At 38.7% G+C, this 17,843-nt stretch overlaps 1 protein-coding gene across 1 annotated transcript in view; it reads right to left on the bottom strand.

The window, feature by feature from the left end:
• NOX3 (NADPH oxidase 3) overlaps positions 1–8,028 on the bottom strand; it is a 57,071-nt gene extending 49,043 nt beyond the window's left edge. The window contains exons 1-4 of the mRNA XM_058534305.1: positions 7,981–8,028; positions 7,249–7,344; positions 7,028–7,138; positions 5,932–6,016 (exon numbers count right to left, since the gene is read on the bottom strand). Coding sequence (XP_058390288.1) covers positions 5,932–6,016; positions 7,028–7,138; positions 7,249–7,344; positions 7,981–8,028 — 340 coding nt within the window. The remainder of the gene's footprint in view (positions 1–5,931; positions 6,017–7,027; positions 7,139–7,248; positions 7,345–7,980) is intronic.
• Between the last annotated feature and the right edge of the window lie 9,815 nt (positions 8,029–17,843).

Below are 17,843 nucleotides of genomic sequence, written 5' to 3'. Positions count from 1 at the left end.
CAGAAAGTTAAGGAACTTGTAGTCTGTTAATGGCAGAGATGGGATAAAACCCTATTTGCCTGATTCCAGGACCCCATCTTTTAACCTTTAAGTTATATTGCTTCTTTTCACTAATAAATAATTGTTATACCTTACTTTTTTACTGAAAACTAATTTCTCCTGTGGGCTTAGCTAAAACTCTTTGCGTAGTTCACTTGGTATCTTTAATCTAGACTCAAATAGCTCCTAAGACTTATGACTGAGCACAACCTTTGGAGTCCTTATTGTAGGTGGGTGTAAATACTTCTTTTACATTCCACGCCTTTATCCTCACTCTCCTGCTGCTAGCTTCCTTCAGTTCGCCCACCATGGACCAAAGCACACCAGACAGTGAGTGGAGCTATTCCCATTTTATAGACACAGGTACTGAGCTTCAAACCAAAGTAAGTCACGTATTTACCATTGCATAATTTACGTGAGACCGTCAGAAACGGAATACAGGATAAATTTTTTGTCTTTTATATTCTACATTCTATAACATTCTTCTCCTGTGTAGTGAGTTATTGATCACAATCTATTTTCTATTAGGTGGATTTCTACCTGAGAATTTGACACTGCTCAACTAAATTTAGGTACATTTATTGAATGAGCACTGATATTGAACTATTTATTTATTCTTATTGCCAGGTCTCCCATAACAGAGCTGAAGAAACAAATGAAGTAGTACAAGAAACTCTAGATGCTTTTGAAGAGGTATCTCTTGAGGGAATATGGTGAAAACTATTCTTTCCAGTTTTTTTCATGTACTTTAAAATTTGTCTTAAATGTTCCTTTACTCCATCTGCCTCCATCTTGTTTTCTTTTCTTAAGTAGAAGATAAAAAGCAGAATATCTTATTTTATCTATCTCAGAAATTCTCAGAGAGAAATGTTTGTCTGAACATTTTATTTCCTCTTAGATCTGATCCTAATTTTATTGTGATCTTGGCTGGGAACTAAAGATATCCTGGCTACCAAATATAGGCTGTTGGAACTTGAAAGATACCAGGGGAGATATTGATGTTTTTTTCAGAAATTATATTTTTTATTTTTCCTGTATACATTTTAGTTATTTAATATGAATAGCCATGCTATCTGTGCTTACAGTGACAGTTGCTTCAAGTATGTGATAAAATAGTGATATGGTTTTATTTTTCTCTCTCTTAGTCACCAATATCATCTCATGTTATTAGATTTGATATTAACAAGTAGCAGAAAGAATACTGAAGAGGATACCTCTCAGTTACTTAAGTTCTCTCAGCCCCTGTTTTCTCATCTGTAAAATGGGTGGATTGGACTAAACTATGCAATGTCTAAGCTCCCTTCCAGCTGTCTGGCTTCTGTGTCTCCATCTGAAGTTAAGAGGGAACATTTATCATCTAAAAGGAATCTATAATCCAATATGAAAGTATTGCAAACATGAAAATCATGTTTTAATATGTTTTCGAAATCAACACTGGCTAAAAGGGGCTTTTTAAGTTTTGTGGCAAATCCAATGCCATTAACTACACAGGTCTGCTCTTCAAGGTGCCTATGTAGAATTTCTGCTGAGCCCTTGGGAGAGCCCAAGATGCACATTTCCAGAACCCACCCAAATGTGCCAGGCTAAAGATGCTATAACTGTGTCCTTCCACCATTTAATTTCTCACCAAAGTCCTTTTACAGTTAAAAGAGAACATCAATCTTGGAAACACTACAAATGCACATTTAATTGGTGTGTGAACTTCTGAGTTCAAATAAGGAGGTTTTATTGAAGAGTGAACAAAAAATTCATAAAGGCTACAATTAGAGCCAGTTGCCCTGAAAAAGTTCCTTTCCCTTCTTTCTTTCCTTCTTTTTATTTTTCAGGAGATCAAAGAAAGCATAATTGAGGGAGAATCTTGGAAGTGTGGTCAGTTCTTGCTATCTTTCTGCCTGCCTGTCTATGATAACAGTCATTTTGGAGTTAGTCACCTCCTAATTAAGCAATCTTTGGAAATAAGGAGCCAGGAATAAATCCTGGCTGCACTTTTGCTCCAAACTTTCAAACTTGTGGTCTGATTTCTGTAGGAATACACATTGACTATAGCACCCTGCACATGCCAGTCATTTGTAAATTGCATTAAATCGTGTTAGGCGGGACTAGGGATAGAGCCTCCTTGGAGGTCCCAGTGCCTCAAGCAGAACTGGATTAGTGGCAATTCTTTAGGGATCAGGTCCTGCAGAGTTTGGGTCTCTGGGGCTGTCCTCTACTGTGTGCCCTCCAAATCTTTTTTCTTAGTACGCTTATTCTGAGCTTGCTTCTCTCAACCTGTCCCTGTTATGTTTATTGACGTTTGTAGACTAATTTTAGCAGCTCATCAGGAGCTCATGGGTAATTGTACACCCCTGGAACCCAGCAGATGCAAGCCGTGGAATTTGCTGGAGAGAGCTGCCTGGGTCACTATTTACAGCCCCCTTTGAAGGAAGCTCTGCTCAAAGTACTACTATTCAATTGGAAGGGTCTTTAAGGTCTACTGAGGACCAGAGTCCAGAAAGATCCACATTAATAAGAATGGAAAGGGTGTGAAACTAAGATTTTTATGCTAATGAGGTTATAGGTCCCCGAAAATGATTTATTAGTGGTTGAAGAATGCTCCAGCAGCTCTTATCATCGGCAGGCAAGCAGGAAGGCAGGAAGCCAAAAGAAGAAGAGTTCCTGTCACTGCATTTTCAGTGATGCCCTTGATTATAGATACCATTGTTTGCTTCTTCCCTCCTCCTCTCCAGCCTACTTGCACTAGGCTCTAATTACATCCTTTAATGATTTGACCAATTAAAGCCTGTAGTTCAACTTATAGGGAAACGGATGAGAAATTAGAGGCTGGCACGCAAACTTCGATGTGGATGCACTTCTTCCAAGGTTACACACCTCTATTAAGCCAGTCGGGTATTTGAAAAGCAGCATAATGGGCGATGCTAATAAAATAAGCACGGGGACATTTTCAGCTGTTCCCAAGTGAATACACCAGAAGGACAAAATGTGAAAAGCAAAGGTATATCTATGAAACCAGGGCTTAGTTTTTTTTTTCTTTTTCTAAAAGCGCAGTTGCCAGCCGCATTTCTTAGTTAACGTGAAATGTAATAATTGGTTTGTCAGGGTTCGGGAGAAGTGCAGAGCTTTCTCCTCACCCTCCTGCCTTTGCCCAGAGTGTAACAACTGAAGCGCTGCTGGTTGCCATGGAGGTGGGAGATGAGGAGCACTTTGCTCTCAAAAGCAGTCTGACTGTGCTCAAGGAGCCCCAGGAGATGTCTGGGAGACTGGCAAAGCAGTGGGTGTTCAAGCGGAAGGGGGCCAGAGAGAATACTTGATTCCAGGGATTTGTGAGGGAAAGAGGGAGAAAGAGCATCCTGCTGCTTTGTGTTGCAGCAGAATGTGAATTTATCATCTTGGATGACTGGCATCAATTTTGAATCTCTTCACTGCCCACCTTCTAGGATTCCTCCACCGGGAACTGCTCCCAGTTCCCGGAATGACTCCTGCACTGTCATCTTGTAGGTTTCCCAGGAATTCCTTCAACTTCTTTTGCGTGCTGGCTGACTCCTACCCATCCTCAGGTTTGACCAAATTTGTTGAGGATCTCTTGTGTGCCAGGGGCCAGGAAAGCCAAGTTGCATAAGGCACAGTCTCAGCCCCTGCGGTGATCAGAGTCTGAGAAATTTCACTATGAGGTAGGAGGTGTGACTGAGGCCAGCAGCTAAGTTGGGCCAACAGCCTAGACCTGGTAGGTCAGAGGGAGGCAAGCCTGGCAAGGAGTCCTGGATGTGGTGACGTCACATCCAGTGAAGCAGGAGAGGAAGAACGTTTCAGACAAAGAGAATAATAAGAACAAAGGCATAGTGCTTGGGGACCGCCAGTAGCTGGTTACTGCTGATCAGAGAAGCAAGGAGGTGTGGCGAGAGATGAGACTCGAGTGGTGGGCAAGGCTCCATGAGCACATCCTGCCTCCATGCGAAACCTGGATTTGATTCTCTTTGTGACGGCATCAAGTGAATGGAGGTTTCCAAGAGGTCCACTCCTGACAACCAGTCTGCACATCTCATAGACATGGAAAGACTGTATTACTATTCCTCTAATCCCACAGAGGAAAGGGCATAAGGAAATTATCTGAGATTACACAGCCAATCTACTACTACAGGCATAGAAAATAACTTGGTCTTCTGATTCTAGTCAACAGCTGCCCCTAATAATTATACTCCACTCTGAAAACAGTACTGATCACACTGGTTTCAGAAGGTTATAACTCCTACCAGAGTATCTTGCGCATGGGAGACATTCAATACACGTTACTGATACATTTATGCTATTGATAGATGATTACATATAGAGAAATATACATACCCAAATGTTTAAGGAGAAAACTATTTCATAACGTATTTTCCCTTATTCTTTTCTTCTTTTTCTGATGTTTTGATGCTGTGTGTTTTTTTGTGCCTTTTCTTTGTAATATCTTTACAACTTTCTCTTAGAGTCCAATTCTGCCTCGAAGCTATTGCATGGTGCTTGTATTCTTCCTGCCATTTTGCTGTGTTTTATCTCCCATTTTAATGCAGGAATTAAAGATTCTTAAGATTTTAAAAGAAGCCTAAAGAGTTCTTGAATTCCCTTCTCTGAAGAGCCTCCCAAGGAAGAATCTGGACACCACCCATAACACTTGGACACCACCCACGACAGGGAACTCGGTACTCTCAGGGACACTCATTCTGATTTTAGATTATTTTCAAGGTCTGGAAAAGACCTTGATTTCTGAGCTGAAATCTGCTCCCCTGCATCTTCATTCCTCCATGCGTTCACTCATTCATCAAAGATTATTGGCACCTGTGTGTACTCAGCGCTCTTGTAGGCCTTGGAACACAAAGATGAATTAGCCTTGGTCTTTGCCCTCCATCCCTGAGCTGGTTTTCTAGGACATGATGTCTTTTTACCCTTGTTTCTTAACAGACTACAAAGACCTTTTGCAAACATTCCCCGGGTTGGTTTAATCTGGCGTTGAAGACAATCTATGGGGAAATCTCCCCGCATGTCTCACCACACACCCAAATTTGTGTTAATTGGCACTCGGGCACCGTCTGTCATGTCTTGTTGCTTAATTAAATCCACATTTGTTTTGAGTGTTCTTTTCACTCTGCTCTTTTTTATGCATGAGAGGATAAAAACAAATGAGGAAAACATTTTATAGTTAAATTAGTTTGAAGGAAATAGCCTTGAATCATAACTCATTATCGTTCAGATAGCCTTTTATTTCAGTGTATTTGTTCTCCAACAAAACCACAAGCCAGTTGGATATTGCCCTTCTTCTTGTCTTTTTCACCAGAGTTTAATCCTGGCCTTGGATGCTAATTCCTGGTGCCTTTCTCTTGAATTTTCTTGTTTTCTAATTCAAGAAACAACAACACTTTATGTGGCTATAAAGTCTCATATCTTTTCAAGATCCTTTTATATCCACTAGCTCAGTACTCATCAGAACCTTGTTCACATCATCTTGCTTTTCCTTTTTCTTTTTAACTGCCCATTATACCATTTGATAGCCATTCTCCTATGACTGTGAATGAGATTTTGAATATAGGTCAATTTTATTTCGATGTGAATTATCTTGAATAACACAGTGTTCATTTTTCAAGTAGGTATTTTTTGTTGTATTATCAACAAGCTTAATTATTCACAAAGGAAAATGAAGTTGGCAAATCAAAGGCTTGGTAGGGAAAGCTGCATGAGTATAAATTAGAAGTTTAAAAATCTGTTATGTAAGGTTTATCTGGTCAGATGGAAGGCAAAGATTTCTTTAACCTAAGAGGGAGCCTTTGTTGGTGGTGGGGGGGCGCGGAATAAGCAAAACTATTAAGTTAAACATTAGGTATTGTAAAATCCATCACACAATTAATAATAAGCACTTACTTGCATTAACAGCTATCCCATAGGCGACCAGTTTGTGGAATTTGAGGTTTTTGTCTAATTGCCTCCTCCATGGTCCTCTGCAGCACTGGAGTAACAAAAATAAAAGTCTCGGTTAGTGAAAAATCATAGTGATGACAGCATCATGAGAGTTAAGAGCAGCACTCAGATTGTGCCTCTAAATTACTGAAAGTGGGGCTATGGGACACAAAATGAGTGGCCATCAATTAGTCAAACAGGCAAAACCAAATGATTATTACTGGCTTTGCTGAAATTTCAACTCAATAAAAGTGATTGAGTTAGTAGTTTCCCTGGCTATAAGTCAAAGCTCTAGAATAAACCCGCTAATATCCATGCCTCAGCTTGTTTGGAAAATGAAGATGATAGCCATCATCCTCATCGATATGGTTTAAGTAGTCTATAAGTTATTCCTTATTGCACAGAGAAAGGCACTATTTTCATCTACATCTAAATATTCATAAAATGATGATGATGATTATATAATAAATTATTTCATCTACTAAGAGTTAACGAAAGTCTCATTTTTCTGTACAATGCGTTACTCCATTTAGCAGGAAACACAGGGAAATACCCAACACGGTGAAATCACATAGCTAGGAAATTTCCCATTATGTCTGGTAGGGTTTAAAATCTCTGTAATAAATTCTATGTACTGTGATTGTGCTTTCTGGGGCTGAGAACTCAGAGAGATGTTTCCTCAGTGGCGTTTGGCTCATTTTCTTATTTGTCTCCTTTCAGTCAGAAATGGTAATAGTTCAAGTGGTTACAATACTTCCATCTTTGTGAGTCAGGTCAAATTTTATTAGCCTTACTTTCCAGATGGTGTAAACGCATCAGAGAAAGGTTGAGTAATGAGTCCCCTGTCACATAGGGAGTCAATGGCAAAAGTAAAATTCATATCAGATGTACCAATTTCTGATTTTCAGTGTTAGCCATTGTGTTCTCTCTTACAAAGAAACAAACCTCAATCTAAACAAGATTATTCGGAATTTCATAGTAAAGTACATCTTTGTTTTCCATGGCACTTATATTAGTAAGTCATAATGACTGAAATTATTTCAAATATTTTAGTACTTACAATACTTGTCCCTCTGATGAATGAAATAAGGTTTCGGCTGATTGGTAATAGAATTAGCATGCAGTTAAAATTCAGGCACACGGCAGAAGCTCGTGCCCAAGCCAGTGTAGACTGTCCATATATAAAGACACAAGAAAGAGATACAGTGATAATAAGGAAGCTGGGGAAAATAGAATGCATTTTGTTTTCTGAAACAATGCATAGTCACCAACTCTGCTTACACCCAGAATAACTCGTGTGTAAAGGAAAGATTCTTCCTCTTCATACCAACAGAATGTGTCGATAAACAGATATAAGTTCACTCCCAGCCAAGAGAGCTAGAGCAGAATGAAAAGAGAAACAATCAATACTATCTTCAATCTTTTCTTCTATTCAAAATCTCTTGAGGTTCTTCTTTCAAAGTGAAATGAAGAGCTTCTCAACACTAATCATAATTATTCCGTATATTTATTTCTCATAGATTAGTTTTTTAACAGTGATTATAGTGGTTAGGAATTATTAACTTTATAAAAATGTTTTAAACATATATGGGCATACTATAAGGAATTTAGTGAAGAGTAAAAAATATTCCTAATCAACATTACTATCATGTCATAAGTCAATGATGTCAAGAAGGAGGAAATCTTTAAAAACAACTCAAAAAGTGCTCTAGAAAAATTCCAATTTCAGAGTCTAATTCGAAGACTTCATTTGATTTAGAGAAACATTCATCCATTATGCAAAAACAAACTACTTGACTTTAAAAATAATTAAAAATGAACTCAATCGTAAAACAACTTTGCATCCTTCTCTAAGGGTAAATTAAATATATCTAATCAATGTTTTCTGACAAGTTTTAGTCTTTTAACCAGCGTAGTACTTCAAGCTATTTAGCGTGCCTGTCCAAGTTATCCTAAAAATCAAAGACTATTCAATATATATATTTAAAATTGAATAACAAAAATGATACTTACTGCTAATATGACGGAGAGACTCTCATTCAAAATCCAGCACCCTGTCATGATAGCTTGGCTCCTTTGCTGTTGTCAAATTACTTCTTTCATTCACCCGAGCCTGGATGTTGTATTCTGAGTAAGGGCTTCCCTGCTAAATTATTTTGTCTTTTCGTCTTCAGAAGCACCTACTGGGAGTAGCTCTCGAGGAATTTCTAATTAAGGTCTTCTTGCCAAGGGCACATCACCAAGCTGACATGCCTCATGACCTGGGTGAATACAAGGCAAGTCTCTGTCTAATGATTCCTTTCTTCAAAGATTTCATTAGAAAAGAAAGCTCGTCTTATTAAATTATCCTCATGTACTTTATACTCCATTCATTTTCTACATGATTGCAGTCAAGATGATAATAAATCTTTATGTAAATTTGAGAAATAACCTAACTGCTGAAGGTTGGATACAGCAAAACACTTCTCTTGAGTTTTCTCTACTTTGTTTATTTTCTCTTTACTTCCTTTCCCTCTCTTTTATTTTTTTTTATTTATTTTTTTGTCTCTATGTGTTTGTTTATTGTTGTTATTATCTACTACTTAATGAAGGAAATCATACGGTATTTGACCTTCTCCCTCTGACTTATTTCACTTTGCATAATACCCTCAATGTCCATCCATGTTGTCACAAATGGCTGGATTTCATCGTTTCTTATGGCTGAGTAGTATTCCATCGTGTATATATACCACATCTTCTTTATCCATTCGTCCCTTGATGGGCACTTAGGTTGCTTCCAAGTCTTGGCTATTGTGAATAACGCTGCAATGAACACAGGGGTGCATGTATCTTTACGCATTGGTGTTTTCAAGTTCTTTGGATAAATACCCAACAGTGGAATAGCTGGATCATATGGTAGTTCTATCCTTGCTTTTTTGAGGCATCTCCATACTGTTTTCCATAGTGGCTGCACCAGTTTGCACTCCCACCAGCAGTGTATGAGAGTTCCCTTCTCTCCACATCCTCTCCAACACATGTTGTTTCCTGTCTTGTTAATTATAGCCATTCTGACGGGCGTAAGGTGATATCTCATTGTAGTTTTGATTTGCATTTCCCTGATAGTTAGTGATTTTGAACATCTTTTCATGTGTCTGTTGGCCATCTGTATATCTTCTTTGGAGAAATGTCTGTTCAGGTCTTTTGCCCATTTTTTAATTGGGTTGGTAGTTTTGTTGTTGTTGAGATGTATGAGTTCTATATATTTTGGAGATTAAGCCCTTATCAGATGTATGGTTTGCAAATATCTTCTCCCAATTATTAGGTTGTCTTCTCGTTTTGTTGATGGTTTCCTTTGCTGTGCAGAAGCTTTTTAGTTTGATGTAGTCCCATTTGTTTATTTTTTCTGTTCTTTCTCTTGCCTGGTCAGACATGGTGCTTGAAAATATGTTGCTAAGACCGATGTCGAAGAGTGTACTGCCTATGTTTTCTTCTAGAAGTTTCATAGTTTCAGGTCTTACATTCAAGTCTTTAATCCATTTGGAGTTAATTTTTGTGTATGGTGTAAGGTAAGGGTCTACTTTCATTTTTTTGCATGTGGCTATCCAGTTTTCCCAACGCCATTTGTTTAAGAGACTTTCTTTTCTCCATTGTATGTTCTTGGCTCCTTTGTCAAAGATTAGCTGTCCATAGATGTGTGGGTTTATTTCTGGGCTTTTGATTCTATTCCATTGATCTGTGTGTCTGTTTTTGTGCCAGTACCATGCTGTTTTGGTTACTATAGCTTTGTAGTATATTTTGAAATCAGGGAGTGTGATACCTCCAGCTTTGTTCTTTTTTCTCAGGATTCCTTTAGCTATTCGGGGTCTTTTGTTGTTCCATATAAATTTTAGGGTTCTTTGTTCTATTTCTGTGAAAAATATTGTTGGAACTTTGATAGGGATTGTATTGAATCTATAGATGGCTTTAGGAAGTATGGACATCTTAACTATGTTAATTCTTCCAATCCAAGAGCATGGAATATCTTTCCATTTCTTTGTGTCTTCTTCAATTTCTTTCAGAAATGTTTTATAGTTTTCCGTGTACAGCTCTTTCACCTCTTTGGTTAAGTTTATTCCTAGGTATTTTATTCTTTTTGTTGCAATTGTAAATGGGATGGTATTCTTAATTTCTCTTTATGCTACTTTGTTGTTAGTGTATAGAAATGCAACTGATTTTTGTATGTTGATTTTGTATCCTGCAACTTTACCATATTCATTTATTACTTCTAAAAGTTTTCTGGTGGATTCTTTAGGGTTTTCTATATATAAAATCATGTCATCTGCAAATAGTGACAGTTTCACTTCTTCCTTTCCAATTTGGATCCCTTTTATTTCTTTCTCTTGCCTGATTGCTCTGGCTAGGACTTCCAGTACTATATTAAATAGCAGTGGTGAGAGTGGGCATCCTTGTCTGGTTCTTGTTCTTAGAGTGATAGCTTTCAGTTTTTCACCATTGAGGATGATATTAGCTGTGGGTTTCTCATATATGGTCTTTATTATGTTGAGGTACTTTCCTTCTATACCCATTTTATTCAGAGTTTTTATCATAAATGGATGCTGTATCTTGTCAAATACTTTCTCTGCATCTATTGAGATGATCATGTGATTTTTATTCTTCATTTTATTAATGTAGTGTATTATGTTGATTGATTTGCGAATGTTAAACCATCCCTGCATCCCTGGAATAAATCCCACTTGATCATGGTGTATAATCTTCTTAACATATTGTTGTATGCGATTTGCTAGTATTTTGTTGAGGATTTTTGCATCAATGTTCATCAGTGATATTGGCATGTAATTTTCTTTTTTTTGTGCTGTCCTTGTCTTGTTTTGGTATCAGGGTAATGTCGGCTTCGTAGAATGAGTTAGGGAGCTTCCCCCCCCCCAATCCTCAATTTTTTGGAAGAGTTTGAGAAGGATAGGTATTAAGTCCTCTTTGAATGTTTGGTAGAATTCACCAGGGAAGCTGTCTGGTCCTGGACTTTTATTTTTGGGGACGTTTTTGGTTACTGTTTTGATCTCCTTACTGGTGATTGGTCTATTAAAATTCTCTACTTCTTGATCCAGTTTTGGAAGGTTGTATGATTCTAGGAATTTATCCATTTCTTTCAGATTGTCGAATGGGTTGGCATATAGCTTTTCATAGTGTTCTCTTATAATCTTTTGTATTTCTGCAGTATCTGTTGTAATTTCTCCTCTTTCATTTCTGATTTTACTTATTTGTGCCTTCTCTCTTTTTTTCTTGGTGAGTCTAGCTAAAGGTTTGTCAATTTTGTTGATGTTTTCAAAGAACCAGCTCTTGGTTTTATTAATTTTTTCTATTGTTTTTTTGGTCTCTATTTCATTTATTTCTGCTCTGATTTTTATTATTTCCCTTATTCTACTGATTTTGGGCTTTGTTTGTTCTTCTTTTTGCATTTCCTTTAGGTGCATTGTTAGATTGTTTATTTGAGATTTTCCTTGTTTGTTGAGATAGGCCTGTATTGCTATAAACTTCCCTCTTAAAACCACTTTTGGTGTATCCCATAAATTCTGGCATGTCATATTTTCATTTTCATTTGTCTCCAGGTATTTTTTGACTTCTTGTTTGATTTCTTCATTGACCCAGTCATTGTTCAGTAGCATTTTGTTTAATCTCCACGTATTTGTGGCTTTTCTGATTTTCTTCCTATAGTTGACTTCTAGTTTCATACCGTTGTGGTCAGAAAAGATGCTTGGTATTATTTCAATCTTCTTAAGTTTATGGAGACTTGTTTTGTGGCCTAATATGTGATCAATCCTGGAGAATGTTCCATGTGCATTTGAAAAGAATGTGTATTCTTCGGTTTTTGGATGGAATGCTCTGTATATATCTACTAGGTCGATCTGTTCTAGTGTGCCATTTAAGACCAGTGTTTCCTTATTGATCTTCTGTTTGGATGATCTAGCCGTTGGTGTAAGTGGAGTGTTAAAGTCCCCTATTATTATTGTGTTACTGTCTATTTCTGTTTTTATATCTGTTAATAATTGCTTTATGTATTTAGGTGCACCTACATTGGGTGTGTAGATATTTACAAGTGTTATATCCTCTTGTTGGATTGTTCCCTTGATCATTATGTAATGCCCTTCTTTGTCTCTTTTTACAGTTTTTGTTTTAAAGTCTATTTTGTCTGATATGAGTACTGCTACCCCAACTTTCTTTTCATTGCCATTTGCATGGAGTATCTTTTTCCATCCCTTCAATTTCAGTTTGTGAGTGTCTTTAGGTCTGAAGTGTGTCTCTTGTATGCAGCATATATATGGGTCTTGTTTTTTTATCCAATCAGCCACCCTATGCCTTTTAATTGGAGCATTTAGTCCATTGACGTTTAAAGTAGCTATTGATAAGTATGTACTTACTGCCATTTTTTTTCCTCAGTGTTTTAGTAGTCCTTCTCTGTTCCTTTCTTCTTCTATACAGAATTGATGGTCTCTTTAGTTTGACCTCTGTCTGAAAGCTCTACTCTTTAACTGCCCTCCTCCTTCCTTTTATGTTTTTGATATCATATCTAACCTCTTTTTTGTGCATTTGTATCCATTACCCTCTTATCATGGAAATAGATATTTTTTCCTATTTGTGGTCTTCTCTTTTCCCCTTAAATCAGTCCCTTTAACATTTCTTGTAGCACTGGTTTCTTGGTGACAAACTCCTTTAATTTTTGCTTGTCTGGGAAATTTTTGATCTCTCCTTCCATTTTGAATGATAACCTTGTTGGATAGAGTATTCTTGGCTGTAAGTTTTTTCCTTTTAGCACTTTAAAAATATCGTGCCACTCTCTTCTAGCCTGTAAGGTTTCTGCTGAGAAGTCAGCTGATAGCCTTATGGGGTTTCCTTTGTATGTAACTTGGCTTTCTCTTGCGGCTTTTAGGATTCTCTCTTTATCTTTAATTCTGGACATTTTGATTATGATGTGTCTTGGTGTGGGCCTCTTTGCGTTTATCTTGTTTGGGGCTCTCTGTGATTCCTGTACCTGGATGTCTGTTTCCTTCCTTAGGTTAGGGAAGTTTTCATCTATTATTTCTTGAAATAGATTCTCTGCCCCTTTGTCTCGCTCTTCTCCTTCTGGGACACCTATAACACGGATGTTAGTGCACTTGTGTTGTCCCAGAGGTCTCTTAGACTGTCCTCACTCTTTTTAATTCTTTTCTCTTTTACCTGTTCAGCTTGGTTAATTTCTTCTAGTCTTTTGTCCAGCTCACAGATCCGTTCTTCTGTATCCTCTACTCTGCTTTTGAGTCCCTCTAGCGAATTTTTCATTTCCAGTATTGTATTCTTCATTTCTGATTGGTTCTTTTTTATATCTTCCATTTCTTTGTTAACATTTTCACTGAGTTCATCTATCAAACACTCTTTGTTTGAACTCTCTGTCAGGTAGGTTGCTCATTTCTGTTTCACTTAGTTCCTTTTCTGGGGTTTTGTCCTGTTCCCTTACTTGGAATGTATTCCTTTGCCACGTCATTTTGTCTCTTTTTCTGTGCTTGTGTCTACATATTAGGTAGGTCAGCTAAGTCTCCTGCTCTTGGATAGGTGACCTTATGTAGGTGATGCCTTAGGAGGCCTGCTATGTGTTTCCCTCAGTTCTCAATGTTCCAGGGGTGACCCCTATGTGGGCTACTTGTGTCCTTCTGTTGTGGCCTGTTTGCTCTCCCTGTAGGCACCCAGGGAGGCCGAGTTATGCTCCTGGCCAGCTGTTGTAATGCTCAGCTGCTTGTAGTTGTTGTGGGCCCTTCAGTCTCTTTATCAGGTGTGGGGAGCCCCAGCACAGTTGGCTGCAATTTCTAATACCACATTTGTGATGCCGTATTTCTTTTAAGTGAGTAGGCCCCCAGCATGACAGGTTGTTAGGCTTAGGGCCTTATAATTGCTGTAAGCCTCCAGCCTTTAGGTCTCTTGTCTGCTCTCTGAGGGTTGCAGCTGGGTGGGGCTGGCCTCAGGTACGGGAGAACCCAATTGTTTCAGGCTTTGGAAGGTGGGGCAAACCCCCTATGTGGGTCTTTGAGAAGCACAAGTCTTCTGCAGCTGACAAGCCCTGTTGCCCACAGGTCCACACACACAGTCAACACAGTCCTGCCCTGTGTGCGCGCCCCAACCTCCCCAAGCGGAGCCAGTCTCTCCACGGCGGGAGCCCCACACACTCCGCCACCGCCCCACACTCTCCACCCGCTCCTTGTGCACGCCCTGCCCCACTGAAGTGGGCTCAGTTGCCAGGCTGCAGAGGATCCAGTCACCAATCTATGCAGGCCCACAAGTTGCCTGAGGGCCTGTTGTTGGATGGGGCCAGTCTCTAGGGTGGGTTGCTTGCCCTGGCTGAGCTGGATTAAATTGGTGCTCTAGCAGGTGGGGCAGACCCTGGGCTAGCAGGCCTCAGGGAGAACTCCAATGGCTTTTGTGTCAGCATGGCCACACCAGGCCACAACAATGGCTGCCGCCAATGTCCCAGTCCCTGGAGAGGTCTCACCCCTCACTGAGATGCACTCAGGGCCTATCAGGTGAGTCTCTTTTCACCAAAGCACTGTGCACCTTTCTTTGTGGTGATTTTAGGATGCTTTCTGAAACGGGTGAGTTTGCGCGTGGGCCCTTTAAGAGCCAGTTTTAATGTCTTTGTGAACCAGCTTTTCTGGGGGTGCTCCCCAATGTTTTAGTAGCAGGCAAAGTCAGATATTATGCCACTTGTCTCCATTGTGCTGGGTCCACAAAATGCCCACAGCGGGGGTACTCCCCGGCTCAGGGCCCCGCGCCTCCAGGGAGGCTACGTACCTGTGGGTGGCTCCCAGGCAGCCGCGCGGCTGGTGACGGCTCTCCAGGAGGGGGTTTCTGCCTCTTCCACCTCAATTACGATTGTCCATTGTTGCAGGAGTTCCTCTTATTCAGTTTTCAGTTCTGTCTCAGGGGTAATTTGTCCACGAGTAGTTGTAAATTGGCTGTGTCCACGGGAGGAGGTGAGTTCAGAGTCTGCCTACGCCGCCATCTTGACTCTGATGATCCCTTTCCCTCTCTTTTAAAAAAGTGCTTTTTAAAGATATAGAATGGTGCGTAAGCAAATATGAATTAAACAATCTTTCAGAAGATGTCAAAGAAAAAAGAAAAAGATCTTAAAGAAAAATCACATACAGGAGAACTCTCATAAATCTAAAAATGTGACTATAAAGAATGAAGTCAATTATTTTTGTGGGATTGATGAAATAAATCCTACTTTTTTCCTAATCCCACTAGGTGCACCTATGAGGTAAATGAGAATATCCTTTTATACTTCGCGATCCCAGGAGTGGCTGTGCGTGAGACCCTGGCCATTCTCTCTTTTTGCGTTAAGTCATAGTTGTTAAGTACAATGACTATGACTACTCTGATAGGCAAAGGTTGTCCCAGTTGAAGCAATTTTCTGGCTAGTCCTGGCCCAAGAATTTCATTTCATGTTTTCAGAAAATTAAGAGGAAAATAGAAGGAGATTTGAATCATTAGAATAATTGTCTAAGCCTTCTGTGTCTTCATATGGTGAAGAGATTTAGCTGTCCTAAAAGAATTTAAAGATTTTAAAAACCTGGTAAGAAAAATAATTGGGTATTCGTTGACCTATATAATAATAATAATCCTAAAACTTAAATAAATGATTCAGGCACTAGGTTAAGAGCTTTTCGAGTATTGTCCAATTAAATCATATGTTGACTTTAGGAGGTTGGTATTATAAGCCCCATTACACAAATGTGGAAACAAGCCCAGTGAAATAACTTGCAGTAGGAGCAGCTGGGACTTGACTCTAGTTCTCTCTGGCTTGAGCATCTTCGTTTTTAACCACTACTTTATACTTTGTCTTTTATGAAATGCTAATACATAGATTTGTGCATCAAACATACTTAATATACAGATATCAATTTCAGTCCTATAAATTGGACACATCTAAGTTATAGGAATTAATTTAATTTATTAATTACAAATAAATATGTTGTTATATGTGATTAAGTATGTTATCTATTGCTACATGATACCAATGAATTATGGAAAAATGAATGAATAATTTACCCTATTGTATTAATTACATTTTTAATTTTCTATATAAAAAGATGTTTTTGACATCTGGGGCCTTGCAGACACAGGAGAGGGACTGCTTCTCCCAGGGTTAGCTAGTTCCCAGTGATAGCAAACAACTTGCCTGGGAATACGCCTTAGATACGCAAACCAACCAATCCAGAGCCCACACCCACAACCACCTCCTGTATCAAACTCTCCCACACCAATCCAATATTTTCTCTGCCCTAAGTCACCCCAGGGCCAGGTACTGGACAAGTAGGGACCACCCCTTCAGCCCAGAGCCTATTGAAATTATTCAAACTGTCCAATCTACGCTTGCTCAGCCTCCCCACTCTGTCTTGCCTATTGTTTCCTGCAAAAACCATAATAAAGGCTCTGACACACGTTCTCCCCCTTGCTCCTTCTGCCTCCGACTGACCCTGGTGCTTCCCTATGTCCCCTGCATGGGATGACATGCCCCTTCTTTTGGGAACTATAGGTAATCAACTCTTCTTTCAAGGCAGATGTCTCAATGTCTGTCATCTTACCGTACTTGATTGAAACAAGTCTCAGCTATATTTTAAACACCTATATTTCTAAACATCTTGAACTTTGGTGTCACAGGCTAAGCATTTTGATGAATGGGTGAGCTTTCTACTTGTCATCCAGACCTGACTGTGTTACCTCTTTTGAGCCTCAGTTTCCACATTGGTTTAATGGGGCTAATTATAATATCTACCTCATAAGCCAATCCTGTTCCTCCCTCGCCTCCAGTTCCCCTAACACTCACAATACACCCACACACTCACACAAACTCACACTTACTCACGATCATGCCTTTTTGGTAGAAGTCTTAGATTTGCCAGTAAAAATTTAGCAAATTTGCTTCTCTTTGGAAAAAGACATCATTTTTAAGAAATTTTCTGCTCTAGAAATATATAAAAGTACGGGTATTCTGGCAGCATTAACCTGAGGTTAGAGTGCAGTTAATGAAATATCTTTAGTAGCTTCTTTAACAGTGAGCAATATAAAGATGTAAAGTCTTCATATTCATTTCTTTAGGCCAATAATCTTCCATGATGAAATGATTTATTTCTGAAGTGTGTAGGATTTACATATCTTAGAGGCTTTATTCAGTTGGGTTATAAAAATTAATTCAGAGAGAATACATCTAGAATTTTGTACTATCTTGTCTATTTTAGATTCAATGAGGGTGAGGAAGAGTTGGAATATTCTAGCCTTCTGTACTCTTCACACAGTGTTACAAATGAGAGGCATATATTGCTGAATAATAATGTGTGGTCACATTTTTTTTCTTAATTGCTTAGAATGTTTCTAGTGCTGCAGCAAAAATAAAAGGTAAAGGTTTAGGTCCGAAAACACCTCTTTGCATGCTCCATTCTTATTTCTAAAACGGGATGTGTTTATCCCTTATTTTAAATATACAGATACATTGTGTTAAAGTGTAGCTATTATTCATTTATAGCATACAAACATGGTTCATGGTTGGATTACGAAAGTATAACTCATGACTTAACTTCAGCATTTTTCTTCATAGTTTTTATTTTTGTAGAACGTGCCATGATATTTAGTTTACTCATATAAAAAATATGTAAATTTCAAATTATATGCAAATTCATTCAGAGCTCAACTTTTGTACGGTTGATGGACATACATTTCTTCTCAACTTTTCTAGTTTCACATTTAAGAATAATCTGATGACACCACTGGCTGATTTACAATACTGGAAGCAGATTTCATAAGACTCAAGATATTATATCTTATATCACACACCCAAGTCCACCTCAGTTCAGCCTCTGGGCTCTTTCTCAGAA

The sequence above is a fragment of the Diceros bicornis genome, chromosome 39, assembly GCF_020826845.1.
Source record: "Diceros bicornis minor isolate mBicDic1 chromosome 39, mDicBic1.mat.cur, whole genome shotgun sequence".
In the NCBI taxonomy this organism is placed as follows: Eukaryota; Metazoa; Chordata; class Mammalia; order Perissodactyla; family Rhinocerotidae; genus Diceros; species Diceros bicornis.
The sequence above is the reverse complement of the archived record's forward strand: the minus strand, read 5'-3'. Positions and strand labels throughout refer to the sequence as shown.